We start from the raw sequence: 26,924 nt of genomic DNA, 5'->3' as shown, positions 1-26,924 counted from the left end.
ACTTAGCTTACGTCTGATTGGTCCAATTTCAGTTTGAGATCTCTAACCCAGAACATAACCTGCCCCGGAGCAGGTTAGCTGTGGAGTGTAAGTTACCATGGCGTTGAACACCGCTAAATGTCAAGTTACTTTCATGGTACCTAAAATCCAGGATTGGTGCAAACTAATCTGAAACTTATCTGGCTAGCCAGCTAATCCAGCTTCATGGTACAGGCCCAAGGTAAAGTGTATTTTTTATTGTTTATAAATATGTAAACTTGCAGTAATAGGACAGTTTTAATATGTTATGTATTGAGTTTCATAAGCTGCACGATGTTCCATTGTACACATAGGTGAATTTCAACTACAAAGTATTTCTGTCTTACAATAATTCAAATTATCATTGAAGTACTGGGATTAAAGTTTATAGTTAAGATATAAATGGTGATGTACGGTAGAGATCAAAATAGAGGAACCATTTCAAAATAACCTGCGGCTTCACATAAAGATTGAATCGATTACATTGTTACAACACTAGGTGGCGACAAGTGACTGTTAAAATCTACTGTATTTGTCATTGAATCATATATTCAAACCGATTTTTTTTTTATTTGTTCAAATTATTATTTTTTATAGACTGGAGAAAAAAACATTTTGTCAGAACCTGTTTTTGTGGTTAGTTGTTTAGAACTGTGGGATGATTGTCATCTCTATTTATTTTTTTTTAAATTGGTTTTCATATTATCCAGAATATACTAACATTATCAAAAAGAGTGTCACCTCATTGATAATTTAAAGGTAATCTGAATACAACAATATTAAAGTAAAACAAGTTAATCCATTTTAGTTGCTTTTTGTATTACCTGAAGGCCACATGCAAACATTTACTAAATATGATGTTATTGCTAAGTCTAAATAACTGTAATAGTCAGGTCCGAATCTTCAAGATTGTGTAACCCTGTAGGCATTTTTGAGGAAAAGTTGTTATACTACATTTTTAGAAAGTTCATTGTCTCCTGAATAAGGATCCACCATATAACATTGAAATAAGGGTCCCATTTTCTTGTAATTGTTATCGAAACAATAGTTGCATTATTCACAGCCGAAACACTACAGGTGGATAGGGTAAAATGTTTAAGTTATAGATATCACCATACAACTTTTCCAGTTTTTCACTTACATAGAGACAAACATTTTTTGTATTACAAGTTTTCTGAAACGTCATGTTTACATATGCAAATGAGGCATTATCTATCTAAATGTGCTAATTTACATAATCTAAACTTTTATATCGGAATTGAAATCCACAGACTCGAATAGACAAAGTGTAGTGAAATTAACAGTTGTGCTTTGTATTGTTGTGTATTTTCTTTGCACTGATCTGAAGGAATACAAGTTAAGGAAGCAAAATAACACAAAATCTCAATTGACCACTGCATAAAAAACAACAACAGTGTTTGTGGTTGTACTTCAAATTAAATAGTGCCATGAGCATTATGCAGGGATCAAATGTCTAGCCCTTTTTGTAACAAATTTGATGCAGTGAATGCAAATTTGAAGCAGTTGAAGTGGGCAAATGATGACTATCTGGATTGCCTTGTTGTCAGATTAGGTGGACTGCACATTGCCCTAAAATTCATGGAAGTCATCGGCAAGCACATCCAATCATCTGGATTGTTGGAAGCATGGGTTGAAGGCAACCTACTAGGCCCCAAAACTGCAGAGCAAGTTATGGCAGGGAAGTCTTACAACAAAATAAATTGAAGCCCACAAAATCACTCTGCAGGCCATGTGGAGGATTCTGTTGCCTCAGCTGATTAGCTTTCTGGAAGACCGGAATCGTGACCTTAACGATCTACTGGATAAGACAAAGAACAGCCCTGTAGAAGATCCTGTGACATTGCTTGCTTCTGAATAATTTCAAGCAGTCACAGAGGCCTACATCAAAGCCAACAACAACCCAAACTTCGTGTTTTGGTGGGGCTACATGAAGATGGTTCACATTATTCTATTTTTCATTTGTGCACAGAGGGACGGAATCTGGGACCTACACCTTTGTGCATTCCAGCAAATGTTGCCCTATTTTAACCACATCAACTATGCTCGGTGGGGGACCATCTACCTGAACGAGATGCACCAACTTCCACAGCCTGTGAAGAAGGAGTTTGAGGCTGGAAACTTTGTAGTCAAGCGCTCTTTACATCGCTTCAACCAAGTGGATCCCGATCATAGTCAGGAGTGGCTAGGCTGTATTGGAAAAAAGGGAGGAGGAATTGTTGGTATCACAAAGACATCTTCAGCTCTTGGCAGATGGGCTCTGTCTTTTAACTTCCGATCCCATCTTGCCCATGACACAAAAGTTGCCTTTGGTCTGGATACAGATGATAACTACATCCACAATGAAACCACAAAAGGCAGAATGAAACAGGACTCAATAGATGAAGATGCTTTGCTTGCAGTATTGCAGAGATTTGGTCTCTTTTTGGCTAACCTGCCCCAGACACTGCAAAACATTGCAAACAAAGACTTTGCCACCCAGGATATTGAAGATGAGCTGTTGACAGCTACACAGAAAGGGCAAAGTCAACTGGATACATTTGTAAAGGAGAGGCTGTTGCCATCTGAGGGGAGAAGAGTCACTTTCAGGGACAAACTGAAAAAAGAACAAGTATTTGACTTTTGCTTCCCTGTTTGAAGTTCAACAGTCAGACCCAATCACTGGGAAGGCAAAAACTGTCAAGGCAGATAGAAACATTCTACAGCGCCTCATTGCTGCATATGAGGCAGGACGCCCACTCAACCTCAAAAGTATTATGATGCATGAACTATTCGTTGTACCTCTGTCCTTGGCAGAAGTTAATGGGCAGCTTCGTTCAGGTTCAAAGGCGATACTTGCTAAGGTCTTGACTGCTGACATTCCATGTTCCAACCACCTTGGTGCCACAGACCTACAAGACTAATCAATGCTTATCGTTGATTGTCAAGCTTTGGTCATTGCTATTGGGAAGCCACAAGAAGCAAAGACTTTTGGAGACCTGGCAGACATCTTTGTGGAAACTGTTCTCCGAAGTGGAGCACAGTTCCAGCGAATTGATGTTCTGTTTGATTGCTACCACACACACTCAATCAAGAGTGGAACACATAAAAGGCATGGAAGAGGCTTGGTGGCAATCAGAAGACCAGTTGTGGGCAGAGATTTACCTCTTCCCACAAAATGGGAGAACTTTATCACTCACGAGGACAACAAGGCAGACCTTGCTCGCTCCTGAACTGAGTGACCACACCATTCAGAATGCAGAACAGTTTTTCTGCAAACTCTATGGTGTAAAGGATGCTGATAACATCAGTGAAGTTCGAGCAAGCATGTTTGTCAAGGACATGACAATAGAAAGACTGCCCCCAACCAGAGACGCTCTCTACTTCCACATTCAGCACTTCCAGGCTTTGGTCTGGCAGCAGGCCCACTTGCAGCAGCCAGTTCTGCCACCCCCTGAAACCATGGGATGGAAGACAGAGGGGAATTCCCTTATTCCTCAACTCATGTCACTACCCCCCAGCTCCAGATGCCTGCGAGGAGTTAATCACCTGTGCCTGCACCACTGGGTGCAAGACAGCCCGATGCGGCTGCAAGCCTAATCCATGCACTGCATCTTGCAAATGCAGAAAGTCCAATGATACTTGTATGAACAAATAACTTTTGGAATATTTGTGATTACAGTATTGTTGCTTGATTTTGTTGAAATTTCAGAGTTACACAGCCATTTAAACATTAAAAACTGTCCCTTTCATAATGTTGTTTTTTCATTGTTTACATGTTTAAATATTCTGAGAATGCACAGTTTAGTTCTAATGTTTCATGTTTAAACTGCAATAAATGCATTAAAATGTTTTTTTTTTTTTTTTTTTGGCAGCCATTTTGTTTTTATTGTTTATGCCAAAACAGTGATGTTTACAACTTGTTATACGGCAGAAATGGATTCAGCACCTAAAAATCATATAGAAACAACACTTGAAGTACTTTTCATCAAAAATGCCTACTGCATCTTATCCAGGGCTATTTATCTATTTTGGGACTCAACTATAAGTATGAAACCTAAAGGTGGAGAAAATGTTTTTTTTTTTTTTTTTTTTGCTTTTGCTTTTGCTTTTGCTATAATATCAGATTTTAAAATGATAACATAATTTGTAAACTGAATGTGTAGTGAATGACATGCCATTTTAGGCTAAAAATTTGTAATCAAACCTTTTTGAAACAATTATTTCTTTCAACAGATTGATGCATCTGTAATACCACTGATGTCAGAGACAGAGCTAGCCAAAATACATTCCCTGCTATGGGGACAGAGTGGCAACTGTGGCCTTTTGTCAAAGAAAACAGGGTTCGATGGAAAATACAAACAGGAAAAGTAACTTGTTTGAGAGATTGAGGAAACGAGTATGTACCCCAAGTGGCAAAGAAGAACATTGACAACAGATTTCCAACAAATATGCTGGGAACACAAATACCAAGAAGAAATCTAAATGTGTGGAACTGGGCTGATGAACTTCAGTGCAAGGACTTTAAACAAGTTCGCTCTGCAAAAGGGGGTGGAACCAGACATGTCACCATAGATGTTAAGTCAACAATGAAAGATGTACAGAAAATAGCAGAGAGTCTCTTTTTCCCAATTGTTAATTTCAAACATCTAGATCTGAAAAGTGTTTATTGTGACATTCAAGATTTCTCCCATAGAATGATTGAATCAGAATGTACCGTTGGAGATTTGTATGAAGCAAGCAAGGTTAAAATTCTTAGACTTTATCTTTTTACAATGTCCGTTGGTATGGAGAAGACTACAGAAAATGATGTCACAAATCCTGAAGCAAATGCCATGTTGAATGAAAGTGCAGAAGATAACCAAGCATCCAGCAGCTCTAGCATCAAAGAAGGTGAAACAATTGACCTCACATTTTTAGAAGAATGTGACTCTGAAAACACCAGTATCATGTTACATGATCCACTTGATGTCATGGACCAACAAATATCAGTCATACAGACTGATACAATGATTGATCACATGGAGATGGAGAACAGGGAGGACATCTTCCAAGAACAAATGGTAACACTGAGTCAGGAAAGTAATTTAACTGCTGAAAATGTGAACACAGTGCAAGAAGTATGGAGCTTAGAGGCATTCAGCTCCAATACCACATCACAAAATGCAATGATTGCAACTGATGTGGAAGACACACCATTTGAGGAATCATTTAATAATGAGGTCACAATTGGAGGAGGTTCAAGTGAGTTTGGATGATACAATTCCAATTGAGGATATTCCAAAGACTGTTATTCTGGTGCAAAGAGGACAAGCTCTTTGTGATCTCATGCAAGCTTTCAGTGACCCAGCAATGATGGATAAAGAGATCAATATTCGAATGAAACTCCCTAATGGACAGATTGAAGCTATTGAATCAGGGGTTTTTCGCGACTGCTTGACTGAATTCTGGGATGAATTCTTTTCCAGGTGTGCTTTGGGGGCAGATGTCAAGGTCCCATTCCTTAGACATGAATTTCAGAGTGATGAATGGCAAGCTATTGCAAGAGTATTGGTCAAAGGATGACATGCGGTCAAGTATTTCCCTATTTGTCTTTCCCTGCCATTTCTTGAAGAAGCTTTATATGGTACTGCATATAGCAGTGTCAAAGATTCATTTCTGCACTACATAGCAAAACATGAGCGTGATGTCATTGAAGAGGCAATGGTAAACTTCAACTCAGCTGATCATGAGTCACTTCTTGATGTGCTAGATTCCAATGACTGTCATCAGAGGCCTACTGAAGAAAATCTGCCACAACTTTTGGACCATTTGGGCCACAAAGCTCTCATCCAAACTCCTATGTTTGTTATTGAATCTTGGAGACCCTTTCTTTAGGATCTTTCTAGTACTTTGCCACCACAGGAACTTTTACAAGAGCAAAAACCAACACCTAAGCGTGTGAAGGAAATCCTTGTTTTCCCTGAAGGCATGACAGCCCAGCAGAGCTGTGTATCAAGATTCCTAAAGAAGTACATTATGGAATTAGACGAGAACACCTTAAAAAAACTTCTTATGCTTCTGCACAGGGGCTGATTTGCTCTTTGGGAATCACATTGTGGTGAATTTCATTGAAACAAGTGACTTTCAGTGTTGTCCACAAGCTCACACGTGTGGTTGCTATCTCATGTTGCCTTTACTACCAGAACTATCCAGACCTCCGCACTGACAGTTCAGTTTGGGTGATGGATGTTGTATAAACTTTGTTCTGGTGAGTATCGTAATGCATAACAATACAAATACTCATAGGCAAATAAAAAAATTTGTAAATTGTAGATTTTGTCTCTTTTTAACCAGTTTAAAAAAACCACGGTGGGCATGGTTTTCAGATTATAATAAATGCGCTCTGTCTCTATATGCTTGATCTGTTCTGTTGCGATCTGCGTCTCCTGCCGATGACGTGTTTCGCGGGGGGCGTGCCCCCGTTTCTTGACTCCACCCCCACGTCAAACCAGTGCCATAAAGCATTTTTTTTTTGCACTACTTTATTTTTCCTTTGCAATTCTTTATTTTTGTTTGCAAAACATTTTTTATTGCTCAATTCTTTTTTTTGTTTTGCAAAAATTTATTTTTGTGCAAAACTTTAAGGCTCCAAATTTGACTCCATATTTTTATGAAACTTCAGCAGTACTGTATGTTCATTGTAGGAGGCTGATCACATGGGTGTGACTATTGTAAGTCAAAGTTATAGCGCCACCAACCGGCAACAGGAAGTGTGTCACTTTCAAAATGCTTTGAGATCGCCCTCTTATTTTTACCTGATTTGCTTCAAACTTCATTAGAATAAAGTCAAGACATGGCGAATGTAGACCTGTGAAAACATTTTTGATATTTTTCAAACACTGTTGCCATAGCAACAGATCAAACTTCAATATATGTTTTAGAAGATGCTTTTGAGACTCTTGGCATGCTTCGAATTGTATGAAACTCAACACAAATGTCAGGATTGTCATCCAGTAGACATGGGCAAAGTCTTAGAAATGGGCGGGGAGGAGGGCCTCTATAGCACCACTTTTTGATGAAAGTGGGGGGTTAGTTTAACCTACAGTCACCAAACTCACTGACAACTCGTTGGCAAACATGTTGAGCTCATTAAGCCAGACAACTTTCTAATTTACAGTCATTAGCTCCAACCAACCGGAAGTCAGATACTTTGGTTTGAATGTGGATTTTTCACACTCTCTCTGCTTTGTACAAACAAAATAATGACTTTTCAACAATATCTAGTGATGGGCAATTTCAAAACACTGCATTGAAGCTTCACAAATCTTTTGTTTCAAATCAGTGGTTCTGAGCGCCAAAGTAACGTGATTTCAGCAGTTTGGCAGTTTGATAGGCGAGCCGAACCACTGATTCGAAACAAAAGATTAGTGAAGCTTCAATGCAGTGATTTGAAATTTGAACTCTCAGGCAAAAAATAGACTTGTTATACACATACTTCAGACAGTGCAAATACTTTGAGTGTCCCTTATACTGTCTCTTATTTTCCTATAAAGAACCAAGATTGTCCCTTATTTTCCTTTGCTGAAGTTGGCAACCCTACTGCCTGGTCATAAGCATTTTGCTGCTTATCGTGCCCCCATCTCCTGTGCAGGGCACTTTCAAGTAAGCTTTATCTCTTCACTAAGGTATTGAACAATGATGCTCATGATGTTATCCTTTTACAAAGGTTTGCTAACTTTTGCAGGGTACAATAGCTAGCTAAGATTAGCTAATAAAGCGCTACAAAGTAAAGCATTTTCCCTTCTGCAAGGGCATTGTACGACAAGGTTTCTCAATCTTTATCTGTGTCTATGTATTTTGAGTATTTCTTGTACTTGTATCTGTCATGCTGATCTGGTTAATTTCTTTTCGGGTTTTCTTGGCAGGTTCTGACGGTTAGATGGAGCTCTGTTGGCTTAGTTCTATCAAGCAGTGAGGGGGAGTCATGTCCAGGTATATTGAGTTTCAGTACTTTAGTAATTTAATAAATACACTCTGTTCACGGAGCCTAGTGTGAACGGAACTAAAATTACACAAAGAATTCTGTAATTACCTCTAATTCCCTTTCGATATTAAACTCGTACTGTGTCTTGCTCTAATGTGCATCGACATAAATAGGAAGCATTCTTATACAACTTTGGAACTGTTTGAATTCAACCTCCAATGGAAACCTATGAACTCTGTGCTGCTCTAAGAATTGCACGCTGGCCTTGTTATATTCATCGGGGGTCTCGTCATACCTATGAGAAGTCTTATACTTGCCATGAATCCAACAGAGGTATTACATCATTCAGGAGTGCACCCCTCAACTACTCGTTGTCGCGCCAATAGATCGATGGCCACAGGGGGCGGTATCAACAAGGACCATATTCGCTCGTTGGAATACTCATCTATAAAAACGTTATCAGCTTCATCTGAAACTTTGGCCTACTTTCCTATTAATATGGCACTACTTAATGCCAGGTCTCTTTCTAACAAATCTTTTAGACTGAATGACTTTTAGCTCCAAGGACTTGGACTTTTTATTTCTGACAGAAACGTGGTTAACCACAGGGGATGTCAATTCTCTGGGAGAACTGACTCCGGCTAGCTGCACCTTTAAAAATTCCCCAAGATCTGTTGGCCACGGTGGCGGTCTAGCTACTGTGTACAGAAATCAATATCACTGCAAACTTTTGCCGGTTGATGGTTTTTCAAGTTTTGAAGTGCATCTAATGAAGATCAATCTAACATGCCCTGTGTTCTGTGCTCTCATTTACAGACCGCCTAAATATAATAAGGACTTTATTGTTGAATTCTCAGAATTCCTATCATCTTTGGTAACTTGTTGTGACAAACTGCTAATTCTGGGAGATTTCAATATTCATGTCTGCTGCACAACACAATCTTTAGTCAAGGAATTCCTGAATATGGTAGATTTGTTTAATCTGACACAGTTTCAGGTCCTACTCATGTAAAAGGTCATACTCTTGATCTTGTATTAACTTCTGGTTATGTAACTAATCTTGAGGTATTAGAATCTGGGATCTCTGACCATAGTTTTGTTTTATTTCAATCTCTGCAGCCACATACCACCCTTTCAGTCCCTGTGTGCCAGCACCATACCCGTGCTATTCATTCCTCCACTCTCATGCAGTTTGATGAGATATATGCTTCTACTTATCTGCCTCAAATCACAGAAGTTATAACTAGCACTGCAGACACCACACTGTTAATTGAAACCTTTAATACTACTTGTACTGACATCCTAGATCAGGTAGCTCCTCTCAAATTACTGAGGTATAAAAACAAGTCAAACATCCAGCCCTGGCTTAATGAACATTCCATTAGGCAGAAATGTAGAAAAGCAGAACGCAAGTGGAAAAAATATAAACGTAAGGTTTCATTTGAAATATTTCGTGATTCATTAAAACAATATCAAGTCACTGTCAGGACTGCAAAATCTAATTATCTCTCGGAAATAATTACTAAAAATGCCCTTAGGCCCAAGGTCATTTTTAATACAGTATATATTGTTATGAACCCTGCCATCGTTGGCCATGCAACCCTCAAGACATATGAAAAGTTACTTTAATTTTTTTGTTGATAAAATTTAGGATATTAGAACACAAATTGTGGCCCCAGCTGTCACTCATTCTGAACCTGCTTTGCCTATAAGCTCTTTCAGGCTTTTTGACCCTGTCTCTCTCACTCAACTGTCAGACATAGTTTCATCATTGAAACCTACAAACTCTCCTATGGATGTCACACCATTGTGTTTTCTTAAAAATGTTTTTAACTCTGTTGCTCCCATCATTTTCCCACCATAGTAAACAGCCTCTGGTGAACGGAATGGTCCCTGCTGGCTTTAAACATTCTGTGGTGAAGCCTCTCCTGAAAAAAACCTTCTCTTGACCCAGATGATGTAAATAATTATAGGCCTATTTCAAAGTTACCATTTCTATAAAAAATTCTAGAAAAGGTGGTTTATTTGCAGCTCTATTCTTATTTGACCACTTTTAGTATATTCGATACATTTCAATAAGGCTTTAGGTCACTTCACAGTACTGAGACTGCTTTGCTAAAGGTGACCAATGATATTCTCTGTTCCTTGGATTCTGGTGATGGTGCTATTTTAATTATTTTAGATCTCAGTGTGGCATTTGACACAATAGATCATTCCATTCTGTTAAACTGCCTTGAGAGAGTGGTTGGTATCCAGGGGGGTTGCATTAAGCTGGTTTTCTTCATATCTCAAAGGGTGAACCTTTTCTGTCAGCATTGGTAATCACAACTCATCTTCAACACCGATTACATGGGGCGTCCCACAAGGCTCCATTTTGAGCCCCTTGCTTTTCTCTCTTTATATGCTTCCTTTCAGCTCTATTTTTCAGAAGTATGGCATCTCTTATCACAGTTATGCGGAACGATACACAACTTTATCTCCCTGTCAAGCCTAAAGATGGTAGCTGCCTAAACAATCTCACCTCTTGCCTTGAGGAAGTAAAGCTGTGGATGTCTGAAAACTTCCTCAAGCTAAATGGGAATAAAACTGAGACCATTGTGTTTGGCTCTTCATTGTGTACCACTAATATTGTAAATCAGTTAGGTACTCTGTCTTTAACTTTGCACAACAGAGTCAAGAATCTGGCTGTCATCTTTGATTCTGACCTACTATTCGATAAGGAGATAAGTGCCGTTATTAAAGTAAGCTTCTTTCATCTTTTGTCTACTGCCAAATTAAAACATTTTCTTTCAAAAAAGGATTTAGAATTAGTTATGTATGCACTTATCACATCACGATTGGACTGTTGCAATTCCTTATAGGTTTGCCTAAATCCACTCTCCATCGCTTGCAATTAGTTCAAAATGCAGCAGTTAGACTTCTAGCAGGTGCAGGGAAGAGAGTCCACATCACACCTGTTCTGGCTTCCTTGCACTGGTAACCAGTTGAATACAGTGACGAATTTAAGGTTTTGCTCTGTTTATAAAGCCTTGCATGGTCTAGCACCAGAGTACATTGTCAGTCTCATTCAACCATATTCTGCAGTGAGATCTCTTCACTCATCAAACCAGTTCCCTGTTCCCATCTGAAAATAAAGGGCGACCAGGCATTTGTAACTTCGGCCCCCAAGTTGTGGAATGCACTTCCTTTCTCTGTCAGGTCCTCTACCACATTATCCACAGTTAAATCTAGGTTGAAGACTCATCTTTTTTCCCTAGCCTATGGTGTTGCTTGAGAGGTATAGTTTTTTTTGTTTTAGTTGAAGAAATCACATTTGTATTGGTATGATATGATTTTAAGTCTCTCTCTCTCTCTCTCTCTCTCTGTTCCTATCCTACTCTGTTAATTTTAGTTAATTGCATTTTTTCCCCTCTCTCTCTTGTTTCTGTTACTGCCTGTGTCCTTTTCTTTCTCAAATTGTATAGCACTTTGGTTTAACATTTGTTGTTTTTAAATGTGCTTTAAATAAGCAGCCTGGTCAGCGTTTCGCTCATGAGCTGCATGCAGCATCGAGAGCGCCAGTGTTGGCCCTTCCCCTGCCTCGGAAGGCAGAAATAAGAGCAAAGTTTCTAAGAATAAATTTCTGAAGAGCAAACTTCAGTGACGTTGATGCAAATGTTGCGCCACAGCGTGCAGGGCACCGCTGCACGCTGATGACAGGTACAGTGAGTGTGTACGATGTCTGGGGAAATCCCACACAGAAGCACGCAGAAACCCCTCTACACTCTGGTAAAGAGTTTCCTGGAGTGGGCACATTGCAATCTGCTTTTGCTGAAAGCAACGCATGTGTGGGGCATATTGAACAGAGGGATGGACATGCTGTCATGGAGCAATGTATTCTTGGTGCACAGCCCACGATGACGACCCATCTGCATGTGACATATGCTTGATATAGTCATTCCTTCAAGAGTTGTTGGATAAGGGTCGTACACCCTCCACTCTTAAAGTCTATGTTAAGGCTATATCAGCCTTCCATGCTCCTATAGCTGGACAGTCGGTGGACAGGAACAACCTTGTTGTCCATTTTTTGAAGGGATTTAGGAGTCTAAACCCACCTCGCCCCTTCACTGTCCCTACTTGGGACATGCCCACAGTTCTGAGGGGCCTTAAGGGCCCTCCCTTTGACCCTTTACAATCTGCTGACATTACATCCTCTGTGACTCAAAACCGCTTGGCTGTTAGCTTTGGCATCGGTCAAACAAGTAGGAGACTTGCAGGTGCTCTCTATGAGCCCCTCCTGCCTTGAATTCAGGCCCAATGACCTGAGGTGTAAAGTACTTAAGTAATTTTACTTGATTACTGTACTTAAGTATTATTTTTGGGGATTTTTACTTTACTTGAGTACAATTAAAAATCAATACTTTTACTTTTACTTGATTACATTTTTTAAGAAAAAAAAGTACTTTTCTAGAGAGCAAAGGTTTTGTGAAAAAAGTTGAATACTTAAACACAAATTCTGTAAAATAAACTGTAAAAAGGATTTGATGATCACTACTGAAAGTATTTTATTCTGTGTTTTCATCATTCAGGTTGGATTTCAGCTTTAACACTCTGAGGTCTGAGGGTATCGCCGGCGATACCACCGTGGTTTTTTTCTTATCAGTGTGAAAGAGACTCAAAATACTCCGTCAATGTTGCACATACAATTAAGAGTTATACACCATTTAAATCTGTGGAATATCTTCTTTCATTTGTGTACACTCAGAGTAAAAACAAATTGTTGTGCTTTTTGTAAAATAAAGAAAACGTCTCGGGTTACATATGTAACCCCTGTTCCCTGAGTAAGGGAACGAGACGCTACGTCGAATGACGTGATGGGAGCCCTCTGCATTTTGTGTTCGTGAAGCACCTCTGTATCCAACCAATGAGGAAACGTGACGTCAGAGGCGGGTGACGTCACGGATCAGGAAACTATAAAGCATACCCAGAACAAAGAACGCTAGCTTCTGGAATATGTCTGAAGCAAGACGCTCACAGGTATGCCGGGGGTATGGCAATGTGACGTAGCGTCTCGTTCCCTTACTCAGGGAACAGGGGTTACATCTGTAACCCGAGACATTCCCTTTCGTGGGAACTATCGACGCTACGTCGAATGACGTGATGGGAACGCTATCCCAACTACGCCGTATCACCAAGTACCTGTCTGTTATCTTGTAGACAGAACTGAGGACCCCGGAGAGGAGCCTACGTCCAGGTTGTAAAACCAATAAATGTGTGCTGGGATGATCATCCAGCAGAACCACATATGTCATTAATGGATACTCCTGACATTAAGGCCTTTGAGGCCGCCATACCCCTAGTCGAGTGAACACGGACAGCTAATGGAGATGGCTGTCCGGCCCCCTCATAAGCAAGTGAGATAGCCTCGACCACTCACTTGCTCATTCTCTGCTTAGATGCTGGACCTCCTTTCTAATGAGACCCATAAAACACACAAACAATTGATCTGTTTTGCCCCACAGGGCAGCTCTGTGGACATATGCATCTAAAGCCCTCACTGGGCAGAGCAGATTGAGTTTCTCCTGATCCGAAGTTGTAAATGGAGGAAGATGGAAGGCCTAAAGTACGATGGAACCTGGGACTTTGGTGGGGACCTTAGGCATATAGCCTGGTCTAGTGTGCAGGAACGCTTTGACCATTCCAGGTGCGAATTCCAAACACAAAGAAGCAGCTGAAAGTGCTTGAAGATCTCCTATTCTTTTAAGAGATGAAATAGCCAGTAGAAATATGGTCTTTAAGGGTGAGGAATTTCTCTGAAACTTCCTCTAGTGGTTCGAAGGGAACCTCGGCTAACCCTTCTAATACCACGGCCAAGTCCCAGGCCGGAGTTCTTGTACGTACTGAAGGCCTCAGCCTCAGAGTACCATGGAGGGAGCATATAAAAAAGGGGGTCTCGACCTACCGAGGAATCCCCCAGAGGAGTATGGCCAAAATGGCCGCATACACTTCCTTGTGGAGGGAGCTCTGGAGTGGAGTATGGTCTCCACAACCTCAGTTGGGAGAGCAGCATCTATGAGCCTGGCCCCCTCAGAGGCCAGGCCCACAGTCTCCATAGTTCTGGGCGTGGATAAATTATCATGCCGCCCGCTTGAGACAGGAGGTCCTGCCTGAGAGGAAGCTCCATCAGGGAGCCATCTAGAAGTGACACTAGGTCTGAGAACCATATTTTGGTTGGCCAGTACAGGGCTATCAATATTAGACTGACCCCTTCCTGGCGTACTTTCTCCAGAACTCCCGGGAGCAGAGCGAACGTCTCGGCCACGTCTGTACCATGGCATCCAGACCCAGTGGTGCTGAATGAGATAGGGAGAACCACAGTGGACACTGGGTTGATTCCCCTGAAGCAAATAGGTCGATTTCAGCTCGACCAAAGTTTTCCAAAGTGAGCTCCACACCTCAGTATGGAGACTCCATTCCCCGGGCCTCGGCCCCTGCCTCGACAGGGCGTCTGCTCCCACATTTTAATGCCCTCAGGTCTGGGAGGAAGTATTTTACTGCAAGAAATACCGCCATCATTTCCAGCCGATTTAAGTGCCAGGAACTGATGGTCCTCCCAGAGACCCTGAGCTGAGCGACCACTCATGATCGCCCCCCAGCCCATGAGGGAAGCATCCGTCGTAAGCATTACGCGACGACGAGAAGTCCCCAACATGGGTTCTGGGACAGGAACCAAGGCTTTTTCCACATGACCAGAGCACGAAGGCATCGCCGCGTGACTTTGATCTTGCGAAAAGGATTTCTCCTCGGAGAAAACCCCTTGGTCCTGAGCCACCACTGTAAGAGTCTCATGTGCAGAAGGCCAAAAGTTATCACGTTGGACGCAGCTGCCATAAGACCCAACAGTCTCTGAAACTGTTTTACAGTGAGTGACTGGTCATAAGAGACCACCGTCGTGTTGTCCGTATGGACCAACACGTGGTGGCCCCTCAGGTCTGGGAGGAAGTGTTTCAGTGCTAGAGACACCGCCATCATCTCCAGCCGATTTATGTGCCAGGAGAGCTGATGGTCCTCCCATAGACCCTGAGCCGAGCGACCACTCATGATCGCCCCCCCACGCCGTGAGGGAAGCATCTGTCGTAAGCATTACGCGACAACGAGGAGTTCCCAGCACGGGTCCCTGGGACAGGAACCAAGGCTTTTTCCACATGACCAGAGCACGAAGGCATCGCCGCGTGACTTTGATCATGCAAAAAGGATTTCCCCTCAGGGAAAAACCCCTTGGTCCTGAGCCACCACTGTAAGGGTCTCATGTGCAGAAGGCCAATAGTAATCACGTTGGACGCAGCTGCCATCAGACCCAACAGTCTCTGAAACTGTTTTACAGTGAGTGACTGGCCTAACTTCACCCCATTCACGGCTCCGAGAATGGAATTCACACGAGCAGGAGACAGCTGCGCCTGCATCGTGGCAGAATCCCAGATTACTCCTAGATAGTTTGTAATCTGACTCGGAACCAGCACACTCTTTTTGGCATTGAGCCTCAGCCCAAGCTTTTTCATGTGCGACAGAACAACATCTCGATGTTGAACTGCCAACTGTTCTGTTTGAGCTAATATCAACCAATCGTCGATATAGTTCAGCACGCGGATGCCCTGGAGTCTCAATGGAGCCAGCGCTGCATCCACGCACTTCATGAACGTGCAGGGTGATAATGATAGGCTGAAAGGAAGAACCCTGTATTGGTAAGCTTTGTCCCCGAAAGCAAACCTGAGGAACTTCCTATGAGAAGGATGGATGGATACATGAAAGTAAGCATCTTTCAGGTCTATCACAACAAACCAGTCCTCGGACCTGATCTGTCCCTTCTTTGGAACAATGAAGTATAGGTTGTAAAACCCTGACAGCTTGCTGGGAGGAGAACCCCTTCTATAGCTCCTTTTTGCAAGAGCGTCATAACCTCCTGTTCCATTACCAGAGACTGCTCGGGGGCCACCACTGTGGGAAGGACCCCATTAAACTGGGGCGGGCGAGACCCGAATTTGTAACCCTTTTCTATTGTGAGCAGCACCCATTTTGAAATATTTGGGAGAAGTTTCCATTCTGCCTTATTTACAAAGGGAACCAGTCTCTCTTGACTGGCCTCTGGTGTTTTTTGAACACTTGACTCGGCACCTTGAAGCGGCGAACCGGCAAGGAACAGCCGAATCAAGTGATGACCGGCCCTCCTCGGAGGATCGGTGGAGGCCGCTGCGCCCTGAAGCACACTGGGTGGCAGGGTTAGCAGAACGGCCCCCTGAGGGCGCCAAAGAGGGATGGGTACCAAGTATTTTAATACCCAACCCTCTCTGGAGGGGACTGCCCTCCAATGTCCCGCGCCACTGGCATCAGGACCTCTTCGAAGCCTTCTTGGTGATAATTACAGTCTGCAGATCTGTGTTACCCCACAAAGACTTCGGCTGTGTCGCCTGTCCCTGTCCCCAAGCTTTCTGCGGGGGACCAAGGGTGGCGACACTTTCTTTTAAATTCCTCAGAATTTAATGTATTCAATATTTCATTTAATCCTCAAATTAAATGCAGCCAGTTCTTATATAAATATATATTTTTGAACAGACTGAATATATTTAGAATACAAAAAAGAATTATAGCTCGTAATAATTCGCAAGGTATTTTAGGGAAAGAGAGAAAGGGAAACTCCCGTCTGCTCAGATCCCTTAATATATAAATATATATACATATACATACACACACACATGCATAATTACGGACACGTGATACATGCGCAGCCTCGGCAAACGCAAGACCCAAGCCGTATATTCATTCTTGCAGACTTAATCTACGTGCTGCCTTGGCAACGCGAGATCCGAGCCATATATTCTTTAATGAAAACCCAATCCACGCGCTGCCTCGGCAAGCGCGAGATCTGAGCTATATTCTTTAATGAAAACTCAATCCACGCGCTGCCTCGGCAAGCGCGAGATCCGAGCTTAGACTTTTATTCCCTCGAGAATAAAGCCAACAGGAGTGGAGCTACAAAACTCCCGCTAGTGCATAGGCTACTTTTCTTCGGGACATTTTTATGAATGAACACTGTCACTGTCAGTTGTTGTTTTTGTTTTTTTTGAGCTGACGTGCATGCCCCACTCCCAGCAAACAACACATAAATCGTGTGTATCCCCACTCGCTTTTTAGTGTAGCACAGGGGAAAAATCAAACTGCTGTTCACGATTGATTTGTTATAAACGTGTGATTTTGAAACACGATATGTGTGTGACTGTGAGGTGGCGATCCTCAGATGATCGATATCACAATATCCACCTCCTCAGAGCTGGACATGTGAGTATCGGTGCCTCAACCCGGGGGAAGAAACCGCAGAGCGTGCTTCCACCTGGGAGACGGCACTGAACCTGGCAGGTGAAGGCAGAGAAAGGGCAGCGCCCGTCTCTAACCCCTCTGTCAGATCCATTTGTGAACCCCACGAACGGAGCCTCCGCCCTGCCTCAGCAGAAGCGGGACCCGATCCGCGGGGAACACTGGAGCACAGTGTCCTTAGAGTGAGTTTTTACAGTGCACACAGACGGCTCCCTCGAGAGCTGCCTGGGCATACTCACTCCCACTTCACTGCTGTTTCTCGCCATAATACGTGTCTTTTTTATATATAAATATATGGATTGGTGTGAGATACTCTTGTCCTCAGATGAAGAGATCGTGATTATTTATATGTGATAAGACAAACAACACCAAATAAGACACACAAGATACAGAGAGCGCTTACTGAAGACAACAGAAGCTAGCGTTCTTTGTTCTGGGTATGCTTTATAGTTTCCTGATCCGTGACGTCACCCGCCTCTGACGTCACGTTTCCTCATTGGTTGGATACAGAGGTGCTTCACGAACACAAAATGCAGAGGGTTCCCATCACGTCATTCGACGTAGCGTCGATAGTTCCCACGAAAGGGAACTAACATGATGCGTGATCTCTCGTCTCCCTCTGAACGAACTCCAATCTGATAGTTCTTAGAAAATGAACTGTAACTTAGTGAATACTAATGACAAAAAAATTACACTTATGTCTAAAAAAACGTTAAGATGTCAGGTTTTAAAACATATAAGTCAAATCGAAAACAAACCTTCTGTGTTTATGTAATCTGTATGAAAAGAGAGCCATGTCAGAAGTCTGTGATTCAGCTCATTATCCGCTAATGCGGCCACGCCCACGGAGCGAGCGCTATTCAGACGCAAATTCAGTCAATACATGCATACATCATCTCAATCGTGTATTTATTGTCTTCAAAAGTGTTTTGAATAGCCATATTTAGCGATCTCTTGCCTCTGTTAGTTCCTTGATTGTCACATGATATGCCTCTTCTTTTACTGAGGCATTTGTGGACAAAAGGGGCAGAGCGCCCTCTGGTTCAAGTATGAATTAAAAACAGCATCCAGCGCTCATAATGATGAAAATAAATATAGAATAATAAATATTACTCCTCTGTATAGAAAATTGATATGAACATATGAGAATCCATCAATATTTCTCCAAATTTGTATGCTTTTAAGCATATTAAGAAATTATGGTCAATATAAGATTTTAAGAGTCAAAATGTGAAGCTTGAGTCTTAGATCTTTTTAATGATGTATAGTTTGTCAACTGCACATCAACATTTAGGCTCTATAATATAACAAATATAGTAGCCTATATGAAATGCCCTAGAGGTAGGAATGTTCAGACGCTTTGCATCACAGAAATACATTATATTTTAAAGTATATTAAAATAGAAAACCATTATTTGGTTAGAGACTTGAGACTTCTTTTAAAAACATTATAATGGCAATGTGTTCAATCTTTTGACTGGTAGTGTAATTTAACATAGGCCTATACAAAATTTTCTTCATATCATGTGCAATAATATGTGCATGCATGAGATCACAAAAATCATGTTTTTTTTTTTTTTTGTCCTGAGTGGACTTTAATCCTGTTATCAGCATGATCACAGAGGGTTTTTTCACAGCCTACCTGACTGAAAGGCCTCATTAATATGCAAGTCATTTCAGGTCATTATTATTCAATTCTTTTGTCTTCTCAGGTGAGAATCACCCATTATACATGAGGATTCACGCCTCCATGCATACTGTGTTTCTTGACCAAAAGTGTCTTAGAAAATGTAAATCTCTCTATTGTTTTATATGAAGGAGTAGGCAGCATAATTTTTACATAATTCTGAAGCAAAAACTCTAGTCTACAACCTCCAATACCCAGAAGTCTTATGAACACAGATTTAATATACTTTTTTTGGCCTTATTTCAGTGACTTAAGTTTTTTGTTTTTTCAATAACCACGCATAAACATTATTCCTTCAAAAATACAAAAATGTACGTATATGTTCCTCATATATTATTGTAGCCTAGTTTGTGCTGAATACAGTGTAATGACACTTTTGTCATTTATATGTTTATGAACAACTGAAAAAAGCACAAATGTCAGGGCATGTCAAAACTTCTCCAACCCCCAAATCAGCCTCAGACTCCAGAGGGTTAATGTACGTTTTATTTTTTTTATTATTTTTTTTATTTATTTACAAAGCAGCTGATATTGCCATAGAAACTAGTGGACTGCCAAGTCGCTTTCACACCAAAATGCCGGAAACGCAGGGCGCCGGTGTTGCAATGGAACGCTCTATTGAGTGTCACTTCTTGTTAGTGCATATTCATTGTGGTAATTGATGCGACATGACGTCACTTCCAAAGGAACAATGAACGTGTCTGACCGATTTCATGGAATGCGAAAACGAATAAATAACATTTCAATTAAACTGGGCATCAGCGAAATGGTAATAGCAAGGGAAAATAGAATGATCTCCAAAAATAAGTACTTTTTGACTGTAAATAAAATTGTAAGGAGTAAAAAGTGTGAATTATGCGATAACGGACACAGCAATGCATCATGTATTATAAGATCATTATGTTTGTAGCGTGATCCATTAAAACACCTAATATAGCCTATTTCAATTCAGACCTAGATATTATTATTATTACTCCACAAGTTCTGAAATATATTTTTCGCTGCAAACATGATGATCTTAAATTATTAATTATTAATTTACTATTAATAAATGTGTAAAGTTGCATAAAATGGAAATACTCAATAAAGTAGGCTAACTATGTTCCCTTAGATGGTTGAATGGTTGGATTCCACAACTGGTAAAATAAAACATATAAGACAATACAACATTTACTGTAGGAGCCATACAATTTACTGGTGACTTAATTTAAAAAAAAAAAAAAAACTGTTCTATTGCGCTTCTGATTTGGCAGTGAAATTCGCCGATTTTGGGTGCGTAAGATGTGAAGGATTCAATGCTCCAGTTAGTATTTTCACCCCATAATGGCGGCCGCGCTACCGGAGCGCCATCTAGTGACTGTTGCCTAAAAAGTATCAGAGTGCAGTTATAACAGTCAATCAGTGGAAGAAAATGGAGGAAGAATGATTCAGCTGTGAACACAGTACAAAATCAGCCACAGGATCAAGAGCACCTGTGGCCAACAGTTCATCTGATGATTTTTTTGCTTCTGTGAAACACATGAAGCCAGCAATGAGTTGGATGGATATCTGGCCTGTGTTTCAGACACCAGTGTTTCAGGCACTGCAGGATTGCTTTTTAGCCCCAAAAGAGCTAGGCTTGACACTCACAATTTTGAAAATCAGGTTTTGCAACTTTGAGTAGCATGTTGCATACTGGCATTAGGTAGTAGTCTTATAGTTTGATAATTAAATACAATTAAACACAAACAGTTCTAAAGGAGGATAAAACTTTGTATGTGGTTCATTCACTTCATGTTTTTAGAGATTAAAAGCTTAAACAAGAATCTCTAGTTTTCATTATTGCTGTTACTTTTACTTTTTTAATACTCAAGTACAATTTTAATGTAGTACTTTTTTACTTTTACTCAAGTATGTTTCTGGCCAGATACTTTTACTTTTAATTGAGTAAAATTTTCACTCAGTACTTGTACTTTCACTTGAGTAACATTTTTGAGTACTTTTTACACCTCTGCCAATGACTCCAAGGTCATCCTGAAGTCAAGGCATGGTTATGTTCCCAAAGTTCTCTCCACTCCATTTAGAGCTCAGGTGATTACTCTCTCCGCACTTCCTCCTTCTCAGGACAATCAGGAGCTGAACTTACTCTGCCCAGTCAGAGCTTTAAGAGCTTACATTGACCATTCCACCTCATTCAGGCAGTCAGAACAGCTTTTTGTATGCTTCGGGGGCATCCAGTCACAAAGCTAAGGCTATCCCTAATGGCAGGTCTTGTCTTAGTTGAGTTTGACCATAGCTTGAACTCGCTAGAATTTTACACGACCCCGATTATGTCCGGGTCATCAATTTTTGGCATTGCCATATCTCCTGCACACTCTCAGCCCCCCTTGGAGTACCTAGGTTTCGCTGTATTACTCTGTGTCCTCGCTTCAGTCGAAATCCGATTGCAGAAATCCAAAATTCAGTCGAGATCCTATGCGAGATGCATGCTTATATTTTGGCGGGCTCTGGCGGGCTTCTTCATTGGTTCATTTTATTATAACTGCCCGAACCAATGGCCGTGCAGTTTCACTGCATAATTGAAAAAGTCTTCAGAAATTGGACAAAAAGGTGTTTTCCCCATAGCTTCTAGCTAAACATAGACGCAGTACTCGTTCTGTATCTAAGGGAATCGAGGTTACGTTAGTAACCGAGATCGTTAAAGGTGCTATCATAAATGCATTGTTTTTAGTTTTCATTTGGTAAAATCAGATCAAATCCAAAACCACTCCAATCTCCTTCCTATAGCAAGATGCATTCTCTTCAGTACTGTTTTGCATCTGCTAACAGCTCGTATGCGTACTGTCAAAAGCCAAAGTTTTTAAACATTATAATTGGCTTCACATTTGGCTTTATATGATTTGTTCTGCATTCGCCACTTTAAAATGCTGAAAAAAGCAATAAAAAACATTACATCCTCAAAAGGTGTTGCATTACACCCCCCCCCCCCCCCCCCCCATTGACTATGTAACATAAAACAATATAAGCCACACATTAAAAGGCATGAAACTATTTTGAGAAAAAACAAGTCATACTGTTTGACCTAATCATTATTTGGAGAATAGAAGGCAGAGTGAGGCAAAATGCTGCGGTTACATTTATGAAGTAAAATTTAATGCTGATAAAGTTGGTTGCTATTTCACATTAGGCAAATATACTTTTGCTATTACATTTTTATAAAACCTGTTTTTTTTAATGTTTGTCTGTTAAGTGATGTATGTATCTGTTAAGTGATGTATGTATCTCTTAAAAAAACAGTTGTACACATGAGCATGCACAGGGAAAAGCCGGATATGAAACAGGGAAATGCTGTTCATTTGTAATTTTACACAAAGTGGTAAGGTGATATGTTTAAGACAATATATGATTAATAATGTCTGTTAATTATGTATTATGTTATTGTGTTTCAGATTTGTGTACAGCAACCAATGGACAACCTGACATTCACAAACAGCATTCTCCTCATGGAGGGACTGAAAGTTACATCTCAGTCATCTCAACCTGTTTTCATCCTCCTTCTCTTGACTTATGTCTTTACAATGGTATCAAACATTGGACTTATATTTTTGATATCAACAGAGAAGAATCTGCATGACCCAATGCATTTTCTATTCTGCAACTTGCCACTGAATGACATACTAGGAACCACTGTCATTATGCCACGCTTGCTGCAGGATATTTTAAGGGACACCTCCGAGCGCTATATATCATATGCAGAGTGTGTTATTCAAGCTTATTTTGTGCATGTATTTACAGTAGCATGTCACTATGTGCTGATGATCATGGCCTTTGACAGATATGTGGCTATATGTAATCCACTGCGATACACATCTATAATGACCAATAAAATGGTCATTAAATTATCAGCATTTGCTTGGGGCCTGGCGATCATTTTAGTGACAATTATGATAGGACTTACTCTGCGTCTGTCTCACTGTAGGTATAAAATTGAAAACCCTTTCTGTGACAATGCCTCACTGTTTAAACTGTCCTGTGAAAATGTAGTCATAAATAATGTGTTTGGACTTGTTTATACCATTGTTGTACTCAGTATGTCAGCGATGTGTATTTTCATAACATATGTCAAGATTGCTACTGTATGCATAACCAGCAAAAACAAAACACTCAACAGCAAAGCCATAAAAACCTGCAGCACTCATTTAGCTGTTTATTTAATCATGTGTGTTTCTGGAGCTACTTTTATTTTCCTTCATCGTTTTCCTGAATACTCTGACAGCAGGAAACTAGCTAGTATAATGTTTCACATTGTACCACCGGGATTAAATCCCTTAGTATATGGTTTACAAACCAAAGAGATAAGACAAAAGATTGTAAAACACTGGTGTAGAAAAAATTGAATTCCTCAATGGATTATGTATCTTCATAGGCAATATTATTTTAATGGATTGAGTGTGTGAAAATAATATTTACTATTTAGCTAAGAATAACTGTAGTACTGTAACACTGCAAACACTGTAACTGTTCTGTACTCAAATCCTTTTCAGTATTTATCAGTTGTTTGTATGAGAATTGTTGACTTAAAATTTTAACTAATTTAAATTAAGTTGCAAGCACATATTACCTGGAAAATAAAAAGGAAAAAAAAAAAAAAAAATGACAAGAAAAGATCATATGTTTATTTTTGTTCACTACAAGAACAAAAAGCACTTTAAAAAAAAAAAAAGACTTTAAAAGTCTTTGAATATAGAACAAAAAGGCACATATGTGCATAGGATGCAACAAAGTTAGGTTAGCAACAAAAGCCTAGATAACCCACTCCACATCCATGAAAACAATTCACATGTTCGCCTGTCCATTCAGTCTTAATACACTGAAAAAAAAAAAAAAAATGTGTTGGATTAACATATTTATTTTATGTTTTCTCAACATAATTTATCTATGTTCTGATTGCCTATGTCACGTGTGGTGCTGTATAGAAGAGGCAATACTCGGTAATCCACAATGATGGGTACTTTAATCAAACGAAGGAGCATAACAAACAACCAACACATTCAAAGTAACATTTAAGAACGGACAGGGAGTGAAGGGAGTGAGTCCATTATATGGGGAGTACTGATGAAGGAGTCCAGGTGCAGGTGATCAGTGATGATGGGGAGAAGACGAGGTAAGTGAGTGCAGGTGTGGAGAACAGGAGGATCATGGATAAAGGAGTCCGGGAGACACGGGAACTGTGACAGTACCTCCCCCTCCGGTGGGCGCCCTGGTGACCTCACGCAGGTGCAGGGAGAGGAGCGGACGGACACTGAGGTCTCCAGGGCAGATCAGAGGTCATGGACGACCAAGGCGGGTCGGGGGCCGAAGGCAGCCATGGCGGGTCCGAGGCCGTGGGCGGCCATGGCGGGTCAGAGGCCGTGGGCGGCCATGGAGGGTCAGAGGCTGTGGGCAGCCATGGTGGGTCAGGGGCCCTGGTCGGCCCTGGTGACCCTGAAACCCCACCCAGGAATTCCCCACCCACAGTTGCAGGAATGGGTACTCAAACTCAGAGGAAAAAACATGTTTCATAGTATGAAAAGTTCTAGAAAGTGGGGCCTAGCATACACTGATAACTTATCTACGCAAAGATAAGGGCCTACCACCTGAGAAAACCACCAGATGTCATGCCAACTCGCAACGCTTGCCCCGCCTCCAAGTTCTTCTGATTGGTCCACTGTTTTGGAACTGACATTGATGAGTGGCGCTGCGTGTAAAAGTTGAAATTCTTTTAACTTGACACGGCGTCTTAAAAACACGGCGCTCATGTGTGAGGCGCTGCAAAAGATGCGAGACGCGAGCGTAACGGTCATGCACGTCCATCAATCGCGTGTTTACATAGAAAAACAATGGGAAAGTAGCACATTGGAATAGAAAAACGCGTTCTGTGTGAACGGGCCCTTAGAAGGCATCAAGCCTAGTGAAACCTGGGCTTCACCTCCAAATCTCATGGATAAGAGAAAGAAAACGAAGCACACAAGCAAACAATGTCAGGCAGCTGATTAAGGCCAACCTAAACATACATACTAACTGAAGTGACGAGTGCTAACTCAAACTACTCTAGAAAACAGCCGATGAGAAGCTTCATTTAAACAACAGGTGGCTAAGAGGAGGCCATTTTGTGGCCTGCACAATATATCTTTCTAGCCAACTTATCAACTTCAGTTTGCCGAAAAAACCCTTACTTTTTCTGACTACATGCTCAGAAAAACTATACATGAAAACAAGGTCTTATTTTAAAAACATAAAATATAGACCCTCCTGCGGCTCAAAGACCGAAGACTCCTAATACTCCTTCTTCTCCACATGAAAGGATAGAATCTAGGGTTCTTTTTAAGCCTAAAAGATCCTCTCATTATCAAACCGAAAAAGCGGGCCGACAGAAAAATCACTATGGGCCCACCCATCAGTCTGACCATAAGAAGCATCTGAGCATGATATATGTCTATAATATATATATACATGCATATAAATAAACATACATACACGCATATATATATATATATATATATATATATATATATATATAGGAGGTGAAAGAAGAAGAGGAGAGGGTAGATATAAATCGCTCCCTTATATAGATGGGAGATTGATTACAGACGCAACGTGTTTTCAACTGAATACCCATCTCACTCTTGCTTCTTCCTCCTCCCGTCTGTCTGGGCTCAGATACAAATCTGGGGTGCGTTTCCCAAAGCGAACTATGGTCGTAAGTTCCGTCGTTACCAATAAAGTTCAATGGGACTTACGACCATAGTTCACCAGCGATGCTTTCGGGAAACGCACCCCTGAACGGCTAGGAGTTTTTTCCATGCCCTCCCGATCTCAAACGCAGAGATCAGGAAGGAATGGAAAGTTTATGGGAGCTGCAGCGTTCATGGACAGAAAGGAACCGCTCGTCGAGCCATCCGCACGCGGCCCCTTTCTTAATATGCTTTTTTTACATTTAATTTTTAATGAAAAAAATCCAGATAGCAAAATTCTGTTTTTACTGTTATTTCAATTTCATATGTGTTCCATTATTATTATGTATTTGGTTCTTCTTTATGTAAAGCACTTTGAATTACCATTGTGTATGAAATGTGCTATACAAATAAAATTGCCTTGCCTTGCCTAAATACCAAATTCAGGAGATAGGGATGCTCTAAGGATGTGACACCTTCAGTAGTGAGGGTCACTGATAGAAAGATGTCTTCATAGCATTCCCAGATAGCAAACGGATGTGGGCCACTTTAGGCAATGATGCGGCACTACAGGCCTTCTTATGGCCCGGACAAAATGTATGTGAGCCTTAAGTGGCCCACATGTAACATGGCAAATATGGCCCAAATATTTCAAATCACATGTGGGCCTTTTTAGGCAAAGATGCGGCACTTACGGCAATGTGTAATCTGAATGTGAGCCTGAAGTGGCCCGTGTGATAAATAATGAATATGGGCCAAATATCGCAAACCAAATGTGGGCCATCTTTGGCAAAAATGTGGCACAATCAATAATGGCTAATCTGGCTTTAAACCAAATATGGCCCACATATGCTGCAGCAAATGTGGCCCAGTTATCTTAAAACACAACTGGGCCAGTTTTGGCAAAGATGTGGAAAGTAAACACTGGCGATTCTGAATGTGAACCTTAAGTGGCCCAGACATGGCATAACAAATATGGCCCAGATACATTACACCAACTTTGGACCACATTTGGCTAATGTACGGCACAGTCAGCACTGGCTAGCAGGGTGTAAGCCTAAACTGGCCCACATATAATGCAGCAAATGTGGCCCAGTTATTCTTAAAACATATCTGGGCCAGTTTTGGCAAAGATTATGGAGCGTAATCACTGGCGATTCTGAATGTGAACCTAAAGTGGCCCACAAATGGCATAACAACTATGGGCCAGATACAT

At 41.0% G+C, this 26,924-nt stretch overlaps 1 protein-coding gene across 1 annotated transcript; it reads left to right on the top strand.

Moving 5' to 3' along the window:
* Positions 1-22,399: 22,399 nt before the first annotated feature.
* On the top strand, positions 22,400-23,638 carry LOC125253234 (olfactory receptor 146-like). Its single transcript, XM_048167133.1, has one exon. The coding sequence runs from the start codon at positions 22,421-22,423 to the stop codon at positions 23,390-23,392; it is 972 nt and encodes a 323-aa protein (XP_048023090.1). The 5' UTR covers positions 22,400-22,420; the 3' UTR covers positions 23,393-23,638.
* The last annotated feature ends 3,286 nt before the right edge of the window (positions 23,639-26,924 follow it).

Source organism: Megalobrama amblycephala, linkage group LG18 (assembly GCF_018812025.1).
Source record: "Megalobrama amblycephala isolate DHTTF-2021 linkage group LG18, ASM1881202v1, whole genome shotgun sequence".
Classification (NCBI taxonomy): Eukaryota; Metazoa; Chordata; class Actinopteri; order Cypriniformes; family Xenocyprididae; genus Megalobrama; species Megalobrama amblycephala.
The sequence above is the reverse complement of the archived record's forward strand: the minus strand, read 5'-3'. Positions and strand labels throughout refer to the sequence as shown.

Bases quoted from the DNA above. Each gene is read 5' to 3' on its own strand.
- LOC125253234 (XM_048167133.1), top strand. From the start codon at position 22,421: ATGTATTATGTTATTGTGTTTCAGATTTGTGTACAGCAACCAATGGAC.